Raw genomic sequence first — 15,446 nt, forward strand, 5'->3', positions numbered from 1 at the left:
AATTAACCAATGAGAAAGAAGATGAATTCTGGTAGTTTGGGGTTTAATCACTGTCTAGCAAGCACAATAAAAGAACTGAATAAGATCAATCGTCAAAGTAAATGCATATTGGAAACACAAAGTAAACGCACTTCTGGCCATGTAAATGTTATGTGTCATTTGGAAACAGTTAATGATGTAACATATTTACACGGAGACACATTATGAGGGTGGGTGTAGACATAATCTATTTCTACTACTTTCCCTTTCCCCACAAAAGACTATTTGTTTTAACTTTTATACTTGTTAATACCATACACAATTAAAATAAAAACAAAAAAATGTACAAATAAAACAGAGACACACGCACACGCACACGCACACGCACACGCGCACACACATACAGAGAGATAGATGGTTCAACTGTGTATTTAGGCCTCTAGTCCATCTGCATACTGCTTCCTGTCTGTCAGAAGGTTATAAAACTAATTGACCACAGCTGTGGTGGTGGTGGTGGGTTGAGTGGGCCTGTTAGTGTCTGTTTGTGTGGGAGAGTGTATGTGTGTATGTGTGTATGTGTGTGTGTGTGTGTGTGTGTGTGTGTGTGTGTGTATATGGTTACAAAATGGCCAAAACAGTAGCATTAAAATTCTCCTCATGCTGTTGACAGACACTGAGAGACAGTAGACCTACTGCTATCCAGTCTAGACTGTCCACTGAAAACATAAACAAGTTATATGATAAGCATTACTTTTCTTAAATGCAATGCTTTACCTTGCTTGTATTATGTGACAAAAGTCACAAATAATTCACTATATTTGTTTTACACAACCTTAAACCGCTGTGCTACCTGTATTCATTGGGGAATGTTTATCCTGGAGGTCAAGGCTTTCAAGATGCATCTCAAAGTTAATTTAAGTTCGGTCTGTCTGAGTTGTATATAATGTATTCTTTGTTGGTTAATCCAATCTCAATCAAACTAGATGGAATGGACATTCAGCCGTTTGCCGTGGTAATTTGACGAGTACAAATCAAAATGGCTTGCGTCCACAAAGTGTGGTGGTGGTGATAGCAATATTCTTTCCTATACGTGGTGACAGGAGTGTGAGGATAGAGCATAAGTTGGTAAATGTGACTAATGTTACTAGTTACTGTAAAACCCCTCGCCGTGACTTGCTGCAAGTCGGTTTATACGGAAATGACTGTGTTGCTTTGCAATAGTACACATAAAAATGCCCGCGGCACTGACCATTCTGCTGCGTTGATTTAATTGGCAATGTGATTTCTTTCCAATTAAATTAAATGGTTCATCCATTAGCTTTCTACCTGTAATCTCAAGACTTTTTTTTTTAAGATTTTACTCTAATGAACAGCTTAAAGAAGCAAGAGAATGCCATACATTGTTGAATTAGTAACTGTAATGTGATTGATGAGACTTAACCTGTAAGGCCTTACAGGGAAAGTAATATAGGAAAAAATTAGGGGGTAGATACACAGTAAAACAAATGAAAACACATGTTATTTCTCCTCTCGATGATGTAGAGTCAAGCCCAAAGCAACTGTAAAGACAAGGTCAAATTCGCTATCCTCTGTCAACTAATGACAGTAAAACTCTCCCTAACACTAATGAGATTCTCTAAATCAGCAATTAGCTTGTGCATGGACATGTTGAAATGTGAATGGGCACATTAAAAAGTCCACTTACACACAGCAGGCGATCTGAAAACCACAGTACAGCACAAGCTCTCAGAAATAAGTAAATGTGGCTAAATCATTCTTAGAAAGAAGGAAAAACCGAGTGACAGATGTTACATGGCCTCGGAGGGATTAGTGTCCTCAAACTAATACATAGGCATATATCTGCAAGCTGACACAGACACAAACAAGACTAAAGAAGGACACGCACATTGTTCAGATATACGTCATCATACTGATTTATACTGTAGTCCTGTGATTGACTGGTGATCTGTCCTGGGTGTACCCTTCCTCTGGCTTAATGTCTTAATGTCTGCTAGAATTGGCTTATCCTAAGCGGGTATAGTAAATGGATGGATGGATATTGATTTATATAACCACAGAGAAACACGTATTCACAGATTTATACTCACACACACACACACAAATACACCCTGGTGAGTGACCAGGTTGAAGTAAATAGATAAGAAGTTTGGCAAGAATAAATCGAAGCGCAACCAGATGTCTTTGTTTTGTAAAATATTTTTGCTTTACTTTGAAAAATATCAAATTCTACAACATTTAGTACATTAAACCAGATGACGATTTGGCAACCGCAAAATCATTACTCAAATCAGAACAACTATTTCCTCCTTAGCCAAAACCTTTCTGTTGCCCACAAGAAAAAGATGCTTTGCCTTTGATCAAATGCATTCACATGGCTTCATTCAAAACAACTCCAGAGTCCTCTGTCAAAATAACTCAAACACTCCATTTTCCCCAAGCTTCACAGTGAAACATCTTAATCAACAACTATCCAAACAACCAATGATAAGAGCAAATTATGCTCAAAGAAGATATTATTTAAATAAAGAGGTTCTGTTTTACTCCCCACTTTTCCTCCACTGTCCTTGCCTTTCACTCTTTCACTCCACACTTCTTGTCTTTCACCTTCATAACCTCCCCCCCACACACACACACACACATGACAGTAGAGATGCACCGATCGGATACCCGGATCGAATATCGGCTCCAATATTGAATAATTAGCTGGATCGGATATCGGATGAATGAGGCCGAACCGGTCATTTCTTGTTTATTAATATCATACATAGCAATACAGTTACAGCGATCTAGTCAATTCAATTCTATGTGTGCAACACCGTTAAGTTTTATATCACATTTTAAAATACCTGTGTGAAGCGCACTTTACATGGAAGTGTTATTTATTTGTTTTTGCTGCTAATGTACACTTTTTTGTTAAAAAATAATATTAAGTACATTTATATCTGTGTTCATTTGTTACAAGGCTAAATGTTTTTGTCAAGCCTGATGTCTTCACTCACATGGCAAAGTATACGGTTCATTCATTCATTCAACAGTAGGATCGGATCGCTATCAGGTATCGGCCGATACGCTCAGCCCAGGTATCTGTATCGGATTGGATCGGAAAAAAATGGATCGGTGCATCTCTACATGACAGCAAATCAAACACAATAGAATCAGCTGGATATGTGAAAATGCTCAGTAATATTAGTTAACAGAAAACTCTTCTGAAGAAATGTTTCTTAAATCAACAACACACCTAATCAAATGTGAGTCAAGATAAGATACCCGCATGGGAAACACAGCCGTTACACAAACCAGCAGCTATTGGACTAAATGGTAACCAAGCGTGTTTAAGTGTAAAGCAGTTTAAATCTTGTAGATTACTCACCAGGTTGGAGTTGGTGGCGTTTGAGTCATCCTCAGGGAAGGGGATGTAGACAGCTAAGGCCACACAGTTGGCGAAAATGGTCATCAGGATGATGATCTCAAATGGTCTGAGGGGAGGATTAAGGAATATACACAGCGGAGCAGAGTACACAAAACACAAGTATAGAGACATTTACACAGTAGAGCTCATCTACCTGGTAACACTGACGTTCGGCCTTCGGATAGGTCACAATAATATTCAGTCTGATTGTTTTCCATTCTATTGCCTGCTGGTCCTGGGTTTGTGTAACAATATGTCTTATAGGGCTGTGTATTGGCAATAATCTGGCAATATAATGTGTATCATGATACAGGTGTTACGATTCAGTGTATTGTGATATATTGCGTAAGCAAAGCAATATATTGTGAATTTTTAAATCTAGTTTAAAACTGCCGTAGTATAGAGAACACACCACCATGTGCATATGTTTTTACGTTGGAGTGGAAGTCAAATGGCTGAAGACACATTATAGCACTTCCATATATAGCATGAAATAAACTGAATTAGCATAAAATTAACCACAGGTTCTCACAGCAGTGCTCCCTTCCAGACAAGCCAACATGAGATGGTTGGCACCAATGGATGACTTTGGTTATCTAGTTCCAAATGTCATAGGACATAAACTAATATCCAGAAAACAATATGATACTAATATCTTACTCTAGCTTTAAAACGGAGTCCACTACAGCCTCTTCATATCAGCTGAGATCCCCCACGCTCAGGTGTTTTTGAAAACTGAGACAGTATCACAAAATATAATATTGGGATATTCAAGTATATCAATATTTTCTTGCTCACAGTCTTTAATACCTGAGAGTATCTATCTGGACTTTGATCATGTGGTGCCTCTTTATCAATCATTACAGGAGAAAAAGTGTTACTTTTGAGGTGAAGGTGAGCCAGTGAACTGCCAGTCCCACATTTTCCCACATTGCTTTTTAAATAATATAAATCTGTACGAGGTTCAGGGAGGTTTAGAATGATCCATGACAACCACTAGTACACAGTAGAAATGAAGACAGACTAACCTCTGACCTTCCTGAATAGAAAAAAAAATTCATATCAAGCATGTTATTTTAACAAAGCATTTTTAAACAAGATAAAACATCCTTACATAAGCAGAGGTATATATACACACATAGTAGAGTGCACAAGCAGTGTACTTAACAAGAGAGATCAAAGCTGTTGAGTTTGCCTTTGCGTTAACAATAAGACACATTGGGTCACTTAGGAACCTCTTTGTGTGTGCAAGGGGGGGAGGGGGGGTAGACAGACAGCGCATGCCCTAATATGGGTGCGTCGAGGAGCAGGCCTGTCGCGTGGAAGACGGGATGTGCAGAGAAAGAGTGAGTGCGAGATGGAATGAGAGAGGAGAGACATGGAGGGTTTTTTTTTATATGGAACGGTCCTTGAGAGGGGAGTGACCTCATTATTTTTGGCCTCCGAGAGGGAGAGATGCAAAGTGAGAGAGAATGGAGCATGAGGGAGAGAATGTGAAGGAGAGATAAAGGAGGTCTGGTTTACATCAACACAATTACTAACTATCACTGCTGTCACCTCCCTCCACCTCCTTTTGCTCCCCCTCTGCTCTCTTCTTCCATTCTTTCCTTCCTTTCTTTCTTTCTTTCTTTCACCCTCTTGTTCTTTCTTCCTCTCTCTCTTGGCGGCATGTCAAATTAGTCTAGACTCTAGGTCTTGAAGTATATTGTAAACAGCAATGTATTCATGAGTTTCAGTGTCAGAAACTTAAATCCAGAAGACAAACTATAAGCAAAGTAATGTACACTTTTAGCTGACACTAACATTCAACACACATCACACAATGAATGCAGGCCTTTTCGTTTGAATCTGAATTTGTTGGACTCAACATCCAAAACAAGTGGCAGTTTCTGCAGGTGGGAAGCCAATGAGTGATCCTTGTTGATCCTTGTCTACATCCTGCTAAGACCCAAATAGGGAGTACGCAGCAGTACTTAAGAAAGTGACCAAAGAAATTAGAAAAAAAGGGGAAAAGGACACCTTGAACTTCTTAGCAGCTTGTAAGTTCCACCTCAGGTGTTTATCATCCTTAAATTTTGAAATAAAAAGAAACTATTAAATGTTTTGTTCTCCTCCACAAGGCCGTGAACACTTGATTAAAGTTTCTAAAGTTGACTGAATACTCCACTTTACGATCTCAACATGAGAAATTGTTGTTGTCAGCTAAAACCACATCTGCAATTTATTAGTAAACTTTTTTTTACTGATGCATTTCATTTATATTTTTGAAAATTACCAAACACATTTTCTAAAAGGTGTGATGGCAGAGGAGAGGTGGAACTGTCGTGACAAATTAATTACAGAGTTTTACTTTAAATAAGAAGTAAACTTAATGACTTCACAGTAGCAATCCTGCTGCGTGGCCTCTAGAAACAGACCTGTTTTGTTATGCTTTAACTACAGTTTCAGAAAAAGCCCTGCACAGAGAAAAAAAGCGAGGGGGAGAAAACGAAATCTTAAGCTTTTTATGGTGGAACTAATACTTAGTTCATGTTTGGATTAAGGATTGACCCTTGAACATCATCGGCCACAAGGGGACCAAAATGCATCAAAGTTAATCACTCACACTTATACTGTACCAGGGGTTTGTTTTTAAAGCACTCCAGACACGTGGGGACCTACAGAAAAACAGGCCTGTGACTGACTTTGGGTTCCTGACCCATAATTTGAGAAAACCTTGGAGGTCTGCTTCCATCAATATGATAATAAATCTACTGTCTGCTGTGCTGTTGAGAGCAACACTAGGGTACATCAAAACAAGTACCAAGTCTATTAATAATACACATTAATCAGCATAACAATAGCAAATATCCATCTCTAGCAACATATAAATATTAGTGGTAACAATCTGGCCCAAAGCTAATTGGGGGAAATGACTCTGACAACTCCAGAGAAACCACCATAAATAAAATACAATTGAAATCAGCATACAGTTAGCTCAGCAGGTTTCATAGCTGACATGATGTATTCATCACAGGGCTACAGTCTGAGGCATTTTGGAATTTAACATACACATTCAGCATTTTAACAAGCTAACTGTATATGCTTACGACAAATTGTCACACTGGGATTGCATCCACATATACACCAGGATGCTCTTATTCTATAAAATGATCTGCGTTCAGCAGTTGCCTCACATAACCACCATATGCAGCACACAATAACACAGATAACCTCTTATCTCGACAAACACAAATAAGAAACCAGGGATATACTGATATTATCTGGGAAAAGTTGAGCTCAACACTCTGCTGTGTTATGCTGAGAATATATGTATTTCTGCTTTCCTGATTGAGCTGAAATGCAGACAAGTAGTATAACCCCTTTTATGACCTGATGCAATATATAAACTGTTAGTTAGGAAACTCTGTGTGTATGTGTGTGTGTGTGTGTGTGTGTGTGTGTGTGTGTGTGTGTGTGTGTGTGTGTGTGTGTGTGTGTGCGTGCGTGCGTGCGTGCGTGCGTGCGTGCGTGTGTGTGTGTGTGTGTGTGTGTGTGTGTGTGTGTGTGTGTGTGTGTGTGTGTATGTGTGTGTGTAAATGCACTCAATGACACATTTTCAAAATTAACACTTAGTGTGATCTCATGCTGCCCCAGAGTGCAGGTAACGCTTACATGCTATAATTACACAACATGTGAGGTTACTGTGTCTGTATGTTTCAGTCCTTTACCATCTGTGTGTAAGTATGTGTGCTTTTCAACGGTGTTTATGTGTGTGTTGTCTAATCTGTCTGCGTGTGTGTGTTTGCGTACATATGTACGACCATCGACCTGTTGAGAGCAGTAGCTGTTGTCATGGTAACAGAGGAGGAAGAGAGGAAGATTTCGGATCTGCTATCTCTAGAGACAGTGGTACTCTTAGAATACAGGACACACACAGGGGCACACACACATACACATGCAAAGCCCTATAAAATAAAAACAACACAGGAATGCATAACTATACACGTAAACAGAACAAATGCATACAGAACAGAGCACAAATGCACAAACTAATGTTCAAACAGGCCCACACTGCAGTTATGAAGGACACCCCAAAGTAGATTGGATAGATAAACAAGCAGGCAGTATGACTGACAGTTTGATGGGGAGTTTTCATCCTGTCTACTTCTTCCTCTTTCCGGTCTCTCCCCAAAAACCCACTCTAATGTCCCTTGTCTTTCCCTCACTCATCCCATTACTTCATCTGTCTCCCTCGGTCACTCTGGGTGCAGTTTATTATGCTAATGTGTGTCCTCACTTCCATCACTTGCACCACTTAGCTCCTCCCAGTAAGGATGTGAGTGAGAGATGCGAGCAAAAGTCGCGAGGCTGGAGGAGCCGATGCTGCCAAATGAGAAATCCTTGGTTCCATGGCGTCCGTTTTAACTAGCGTTGATTACTTATGCGTAGGATACCCCTGTGTTTCCATACTCTAGGCTCCTCCGGAAGCTACTCACTCCTCAAGGTGCATTTAAGGGATTGGCAGAAGGGAAATGATATCCTGGTCATAGGAGAAGAGACGACGCAAGGAAGAATTAGTTAGCATAATGAAAAGCACCCCCTGTCTCTCATCCTCCCCTCCCTTCAGAGTTGTTTAAATGAATGATGCTGGGAATTGTGAGTAATGATCTGAACACCCATCAGTCATTGGTTGAGATGGTTCCAGTGACCCTGAGGGTTTAAGGCATGCTTTCTTTTTCATTCATTTTCTTTTCTTAAACAACATAAGTACAGCTTGATGGGATATCTTAAAGGCTACCTTTGACTTTATGACATATAATAATTACTAAAAATACGCAAGGTGATTAGAAGTAATTTGCCTGCATCCATTGGCGTACCACATAGAGGGAGATTACACGTTCTCTAAAAGGCAGGGCTGTTTCCATGGGGAATTTGGATTTGTTTTTAATACAAAATATCTCTATTGTTTGAGTGATATGCATGGGAAAAAAACAAACACCATGGTGGACTTCAGAGCCGTTTCACATTAAACTGAGCAAAACCATCAAAACAAATGCTGGACTGAATAGAACCAAGCAGTCATGGTGTGGTTATTTGATAAATATACAAGGTTCATAAGAATGTCACCAAGAATTATGCCATCATTTATCACTGAATATCAAAAAAAATATGCTGTGAGAATATGTTGGCAGAGAAAAATCTTTTCAATATATCTTGTTCATAGTAACAATACTAAATACAAATCCCTTAAAAGCCCAATTAAAGGATTTTCTTTTCTTTTTTTAACTTGTTTTTTAGTATTATTGTGAGATGTGGGATGTCCTTGAGTTGATGATATACATGTGTGGTGTACTATTATGACAGACCTATCTTTTCCATAGTACCTTTTCTCAATATAACCTAAAATGTTAACAACTCTGAACATTTCCTAATGCAACCCTCTTCACACACCCACATAAACACACTTTGAACTTGCTTTTCCCTGTTCCTCCTTCATTATCCTCCTACCCGCAACCACATTTTTTGCCCTCCCCCTGCTCTGCGATTTTTCCTTCGTTCACCTTTCCCATCCTCCTCTCCATCCCTCCCTCTCTACTTAACTCATCCGCTCTATCATCTCTCCTATCGACATCCATGTCCTGCCCACATCCCTGCCCTTCTCATTTCCCCAACCCCTCCTTTTCTCTTCTCTCCCTCTGAGGACGATGTGTGACTGTGCTCTTGCTGAGTTGATGCTCATGTGGACCCTCATGTGGACCCTTTCTGTCTCTCTCCGTTTCTCCCGCTATCTCACCCCAAGGGAAAACCAAGTCATTATGTTCAGCAGCTTAAAAAAAAGCAAAGGAAGGGAAGGATAGGAAGGGTAGAAAGGAAGGACGGGTGGAAGAGCAGCAGGAATAAAGGGATTTGGATGGGCTGAGGGAGGGAGAGACGAATAATAAATGGTGAGAGAGATGTGGAGGTGGAGGGTGGAGGGGGAGGGGGTGGAGGCATGGGTGGACCTGGGGGAGAGAGGATGAATGCAGTTTGAAAAAGCTAGGGGGAAGACATATGCTCGAAGAGGTGTGAAGGAGGGACGAAAATGACACAATTTGTTTTATCCTCCTGTGAGAAAAGAATGTGAGATGAAAGAGGGAGAATAGAAAGAGAGAGAGAGGACAGACAGAGGAAGGGGAAAAAGGATTAAGACCAGTGAGTGAGTGAGTGGAGAGCAGAGGATCACAATGAGTGAGATTTAGGAAGGAAGAGAGATGGATTAAGAAAGAAAGACAAGAGAAAAGAGGGACATTAAACAAAAGAGGAAAAGTGATGTATTCTCAAAGTATTTATGTCCCCCATCCCTTATGCCCTATTTTCTTCCCCTCCTTCTCATTGCCATGATTTTTTTCTACCTGCAAACCTTAAATCCAGCATCCATCCATCCATCCATCCATTACACTTTGGAGGGAAGCAATGTGGTTTAACACACCTGAGTAATACAGGATTTAGGTGATTTGCATGGAAATATTCAAGGGATGTAAGCTTTTACAGATAGTCAAAGTCTTTTTTAGGAGCAAAAATATTGTACTGAACTCTGAAAATGAAAAGCTGTAATTGTCCTTTATATAAACCTTGTGACACCTTTTACGTGTATTAATTATTTGTTATTGCCAATGAGCTAACGGGTTGTAACATGACTTAAAAGTGAGACCTGCTCTGACTTTTTTCGTTGCCTATAACAGCCTGTGGACCGATTTCTATGTAAGGGATGGGAAACTCCTCGGGACCCTTGCGTGCTTCAAAGTCCCTTGCCAACTAGTTTGCTGCAGTCTAGGATCTGCTATCCACCAAAAGTTAATTCAGTGAGATTATCAGGTGTCAACCTTCAAAAAAATGACACTTCACAAACAGTATAAAGACAAACGTCCACTAATGGTTAGTTAAAGGATACTTCCACTCTACGATGCTGATGCAGGCCCTGCGGATGGGGTTCTTGAGTGTGAGACAGAGAAGGGCCCGTGGCGGCCTTGTGGCTGTCGTCGTTGTCTGTTTCTTGGGCTTAGAGCTATAGTGTTGTCTCTTCCGCTGCGTGGAGCTGGCCGTGGAGATGGGCCCGCCCCCTCCCGACCCAAGCCCCGCTCCTCCGCCCGATGCTGCGTTGCCCATCATCTTCGCCTGCCGTGCAGCGTCAATCGCCGCCTGCCAGCTCAGGGCCGCCCCCGGTGTGGCCATGTGCTCAGGGGCCAGACCCACCACACCAACCCCGTGGTTGACCCCGCCCCCTCCTCCACCATGGTCACCATGGCTATCACCGCCACTGTGCTCGTTGGTCAGGCCGGAGGCAGGAAGGGGGGGAGGGGGAGAGTAGTCGGAGCCTGGAGTGGAGAGGAGAGGAGAGGAGAAAGTAAGTCAGCAAACAACACAGGTTAACTGTCAGTAAGGTCTTAAATAATTTCATTCAGGCCGTAAGTGATTCTCTTGTTGATTTTATACTTCACACATGGTTCCAGGAGGTTGATACAGTTTTACAATCTTCTAAAGTTTGGTAGTTTACTTTGGAGGCTTCTAGAGTGTTTGAATTGTTGACGGATCAGTTAGTGAGCCCTGTATGTTTTTCAGACACTGACGTCTCCCCTTGTAGAATAGACGATGACTAATGCGCTCCTATCTGTCAAACAAGTACAACAGAGCTCACTGTGTGCTCACTGTGTTTAGTTCCTCAGCATATTGTGCATGTTAGGCAGTCCATTCAACACACACTCAGCACCACTCATCAGACCAGCAACTACTGGCTAGTGTAACGATCATTCTCTGTGCTAACATAATGATCATTTTATCTCCCAACTATTTATCATTGTTTCAAATTACAGCTACAGAGAAAAATAATTTGGTATCTAATCACAAAATACTTTCCGATTTATCATCTTATTGTGCATGTCAATAAATAATTGTGCACTCAAACAAAGTCTATCCTGATTGAACAACATCTTTCAAATGAAAAAGAATGTTGTTTTTGAAAAAGAGCTGCTTTAAAAGCCTTTTTAGCCTTTTAATACATTTAGTCAGTGCATAATTGATACAAGACCGCAGATAAACATCAGCCACTACCATCGGTGAATGTCATCTTATTTGCAGATAGTCCAATGTCAACAAGGTAAATATCAGCCAAAACCAATGTTCACACAATAAATCAGTGCATCCCACCAAATGTAATTCCCAATGTCAAATTCACAAATCCCACTAATGCAAAGCTACTTTTGGGTGAAAAAGAATGAAAAACTTTGTGAACCCCTGTAAAGTTAATCCCAACAGAGATAAGGGGAGAGAGAAAGGGGGAAAAGTGAGAAGAGATGTGCAGAGGTTAGAGAGAGGAGGCGGAGAGAGAGAGAGAGACTCATCCTGTATGCCTAGTACGATTACAGGGTGGTTACAATATCCACTGAAATCCCATCCGTCTCTCTTCAGAGCTATACGTTTCTACGTATGAACTTACAGGCCTGAGAGAACATTAGAGCCTGAGGAGTTGAAACTATATCACACGAACATACATCCAAGACGCATCTACCTGCAAATGCTGCGTGTTTACAGACGTATAAAGGTGCCCATAGTGTGACATATCATCCAAAAAGTATTGTACTAAATCAAGTGTCATTTAAGTCAGCACTTGCTCATTTAAGTGGCTCAGAATACAGCATGTGTGTAATGTTACACAGCAATATCTAGCCTATTGACCTTGTTTCAACGGGTGCTGGTATAGAAACACAATCTGGTTGGTCAAAGAAACTATTTAAAGGTGCTGGTACGCAATTCTCACAGTGTTGGGAGTTACTTGAAATTAAAATTACTCAGAGCCTAACAAATTACTAATTTCTAAGTACTCGTTTAAAAATTGCATTACTTAACAAATTCAAAAATATGCATAGCTTTACCCTACAGTCTAAAATGATAATCAAATATCACATTTTTATGCAGTTTTGGTTGAATATTTTGATCTGAAACCAGTAACGTTAGCTGTCAAACAATGTGTGTAGGTCAAAGATTGATGACTGAAACAGTAAAGTAACGTTAGTAGTCTGAAGAATGAAAACATTAACTCAAATGTAAGTTGAGTGCACGAACCTTAAAGTTGTACGACAGTAACGTTACATGCGTCAGTAGTTTACGCGTCATATTCCACAAGTGACAGGTTTAGAAATGGGTTAGAAAGCTAGCCAGACAAGCTAGCAATGTGTTTAGCCTTCGCACTGACGCAGCACTACAGAAGTAAAAGGTGAAACAACAAACACAACAGCAACAACGTGCTAGTGTGTTATCTTAACACTAACATTACATAACGTGTAAACGGGACAAATGTAAAGATACCCGAAGGGCACTACCGCTTTCGCCGTTGCCTAGGTGACACGTCCCCGCCTCCAGTCTGTCTGTGCGCGAGCTAGTTTTTTTTTTTAGTATTTTTTTTTTATTGATGCAAACTTTATGGCACAAATTACATTGCAGAAAAACATTTCGAAATACAGTCAGATACAATCCACATTGCCAGAAGCTCGAATCAAATTCAGTTCTGCTAAAATATTGGTGCTTTTATCGCTTTTTTGGTTTTTTTAAATGTTCTATTGAAGCAGGGTTTGGATCCAGTCCATTTGGATTTGTGGATGCGGAACTTTCCCAGTATGATGAGCTTGATATAGTAGCCTTATTTGCCATACCACAAGACAACAAAAACACCAATTACTGATGTGTTTCTTATTGGAACAAGTGATAATATTGTAGTCCTTATATTGATCAGTTGATGGTACCTTCATGGCCTGGCTCCCCCAAGCACCTGCCCATGCAGCCAGACAGACAGGAGCCTAGCCTGCTGCTGTGACCATGAGGACACTTCGACCTGGAACTCATTTTCATCAAATGGCCTTTTAGTAATTTTATTTTGAGTTTAATAGCGTACCTGATTTGTAATATCGGTGGATACAGCCTGCATTTCAATTTTTATGTGACTTGTTTTATTGATATTGCGGTTTCCTGGTTTTACTCCTGTAATTTGTTCTTTTTTTATTTCTGTTTTATGCCAAGCACATTGTAACCTAATATTTGTTTGGATAAATGAACTTTATTATTCTTATTGCTGCTAAAATAAAACTTGAGTGCCCTAAAGGCAATCTTAAATCAAACGCAATGACTAAACAATAACACAAGATGTCTGCAAATATTTAGGAGCAGAATGCTTTGAATACAGCGATAATGCCCAAGGAGGTATTCTTTACATTCATCAGCAGTGAAGTCACTTGCAAACAGATGCAGCTGCGCCTTATGAGAAATACCACTGTGGTTTTCAGTTTGAAGCATCTCATTACTTGGATGGAACTATATTGTCCCCATTTTTTCTAACCTCTGGGATTGATTTTAGAGGGTTTCTGTGATATTTTTTTTTAAAGCAGAGAACCTAGAAGTCCATCCAGCTGTTAAATCTGACGTAAAACCCTTTCAAAACACGATATCCGGGTCCAAATGCTCTGTTGAAACAAAAAACAAACACAGCGACCGAACATATGAAAAATTACGATCACCTCTAACGTCAGTTAGACACCTTTTTCATCCATAAGAAAGAGATTAAAATGACAATTATGTTGTTTTTTTCTAAAACTCAGATCTGTTCAAATAACGGGTAACAAGGCACTGCTGCGTTGTAGAAATACCAGGCTCTGACCGGCTTGGACCCGGAAATCATATTTCGAAAGGGTGTTATGTCACGACATATCAGCCGGATAGCAAACCTTGCTTTTATCATACATACATACAACTACGACTAAATGCATCTACTGTCACAGATGATTCTCTACACTGGAAAATGTCTTCCTCTTCCACCAGTGTGAGTGAATATCTGCTTCCTGACTGCTGTTGCACATCATCATCTCTCTCTTTCGCTCTCTATCTCTCAGAAACACACACTCACACAAACACACACATAATCACTTTCGGCATAATTGTACTGCTGCGTGATCAGTTTATCTCACACTGCCTGCCCCTCTCACAGGGTGCATCCCACTGAGGGTGTGTGTGTTTGTAAGTATTTGCGTGTGTTTGTGTGTGTGCGTGTTTGTGTGTGTGTGTGTGTGTGTGTGTGTGTGTGTGTGTGTGTGTGTGTGTGTGTGTGCTGCATGAATGAGAGTGTGAGGATTAGAGGAGAGTAAAACTTTAATAATACTGAGCTGACTAATCTGGTCTGTCTGACCGCATGTCTCTCTGTGTGTCTGTCCAGCACATGCATAGTCATGTTGTGTGTGTGTGTGTGTGTGTGTGTGTGTGTGTGTGTGTGTGTGTGTGTGTGTGTGTGTGTGTGTGTGTGTGTGTGTGTGTGTGTGTGTGTGTGTGTGTGTGTGTGTGTGTGTGTGTGTGTGTGTGAGTGATAGACTGTGTGCTGATGTGAGTGACTATAATTCCATTAGCGGCTCTTTATTCTGCAGGAAGCAGCCCGTGGAAATACGATTCTGACTGAAGGGGAGAGGGAGAAGAAGGAAAAGGATGAAGGGAGGGAGAAAAAGAAAAGGAAGGAGGATGAAGAAGACAGAGGGAGGTGAGAAGTATGGTGGAGACGAAGGGATAAAGAAGTGGGAGAACAAATACAGAGAAGGAAAAGAGGAGGAAACAGGAGGAGATTTAAATCTCGGAGGAACAAGAAAAAAAAGGGGGATAGATGAGAAACGTGAGTGAAGGGCGAGGGTGCTTAACCACGAGTGACAGGACTTAATCCAATAATTTATTTATCCATCATATGACTTTACTGCCAAAAATATTTCACAGTAATTCACTCTTAAAGTATTAACGTCAGTGCAGTGAATGGTCTTTGTATGGACAAAGGTTTTCACTGTTACAGTACAGTCAAGGGTGGTACTGTAGCTCTACCTCAGTCAATGCTATTGGTACTACATACCGTATACAAGGTCTAATACAATATATTAATACTACATATATTGTACCTCAGTGCAACTTTAATGTACTTACCCCCACTACACAACATCTTAGAGGGAAATATTGTCACTACATGCATCTGACAGCTTTAGTTGTTTTGCAGATTCAG

At 40.4% G+C, this 15,446-nt stretch overlaps 1 protein-coding gene across 1 annotated transcript in view; it reads right to left on the minus strand.

The window, feature by feature from the left end:
• The window catches only part of cacna1c (calcium channel, voltage-dependent, L type, alpha 1C subunit), a gene marked incomplete at both ends in the record, with an annotated part of 197,538 nt that overhangs the window by 123,549 nt on the left and 58,543 nt on the right, over positions 1–15,446 (minus strand). The window contains 2 exons of the mRNA XM_083935268.1: positions 3,371–3,476; positions 10,323–10,746. Of these exons, the coding sequence (XP_083791394.1) occupies positions 3,371–3,476; positions 10,323–10,746 (530 nt within the window). The remainder of the gene's footprint in view (positions 1–3,370; positions 3,477–10,322; positions 10,747–15,446) is intronic.

Source organism: Echiichthys vipera, assembly GCF_963691815.1.
Source record: "Echiichthys vipera genome assembly, chromosome: 20".
NCBI classification, from domain to species: domain Eukaryota; kingdom Metazoa; phylum Chordata; class Actinopteri; order Perciformes; family Trachinidae; genus Echiichthys; species Echiichthys vipera.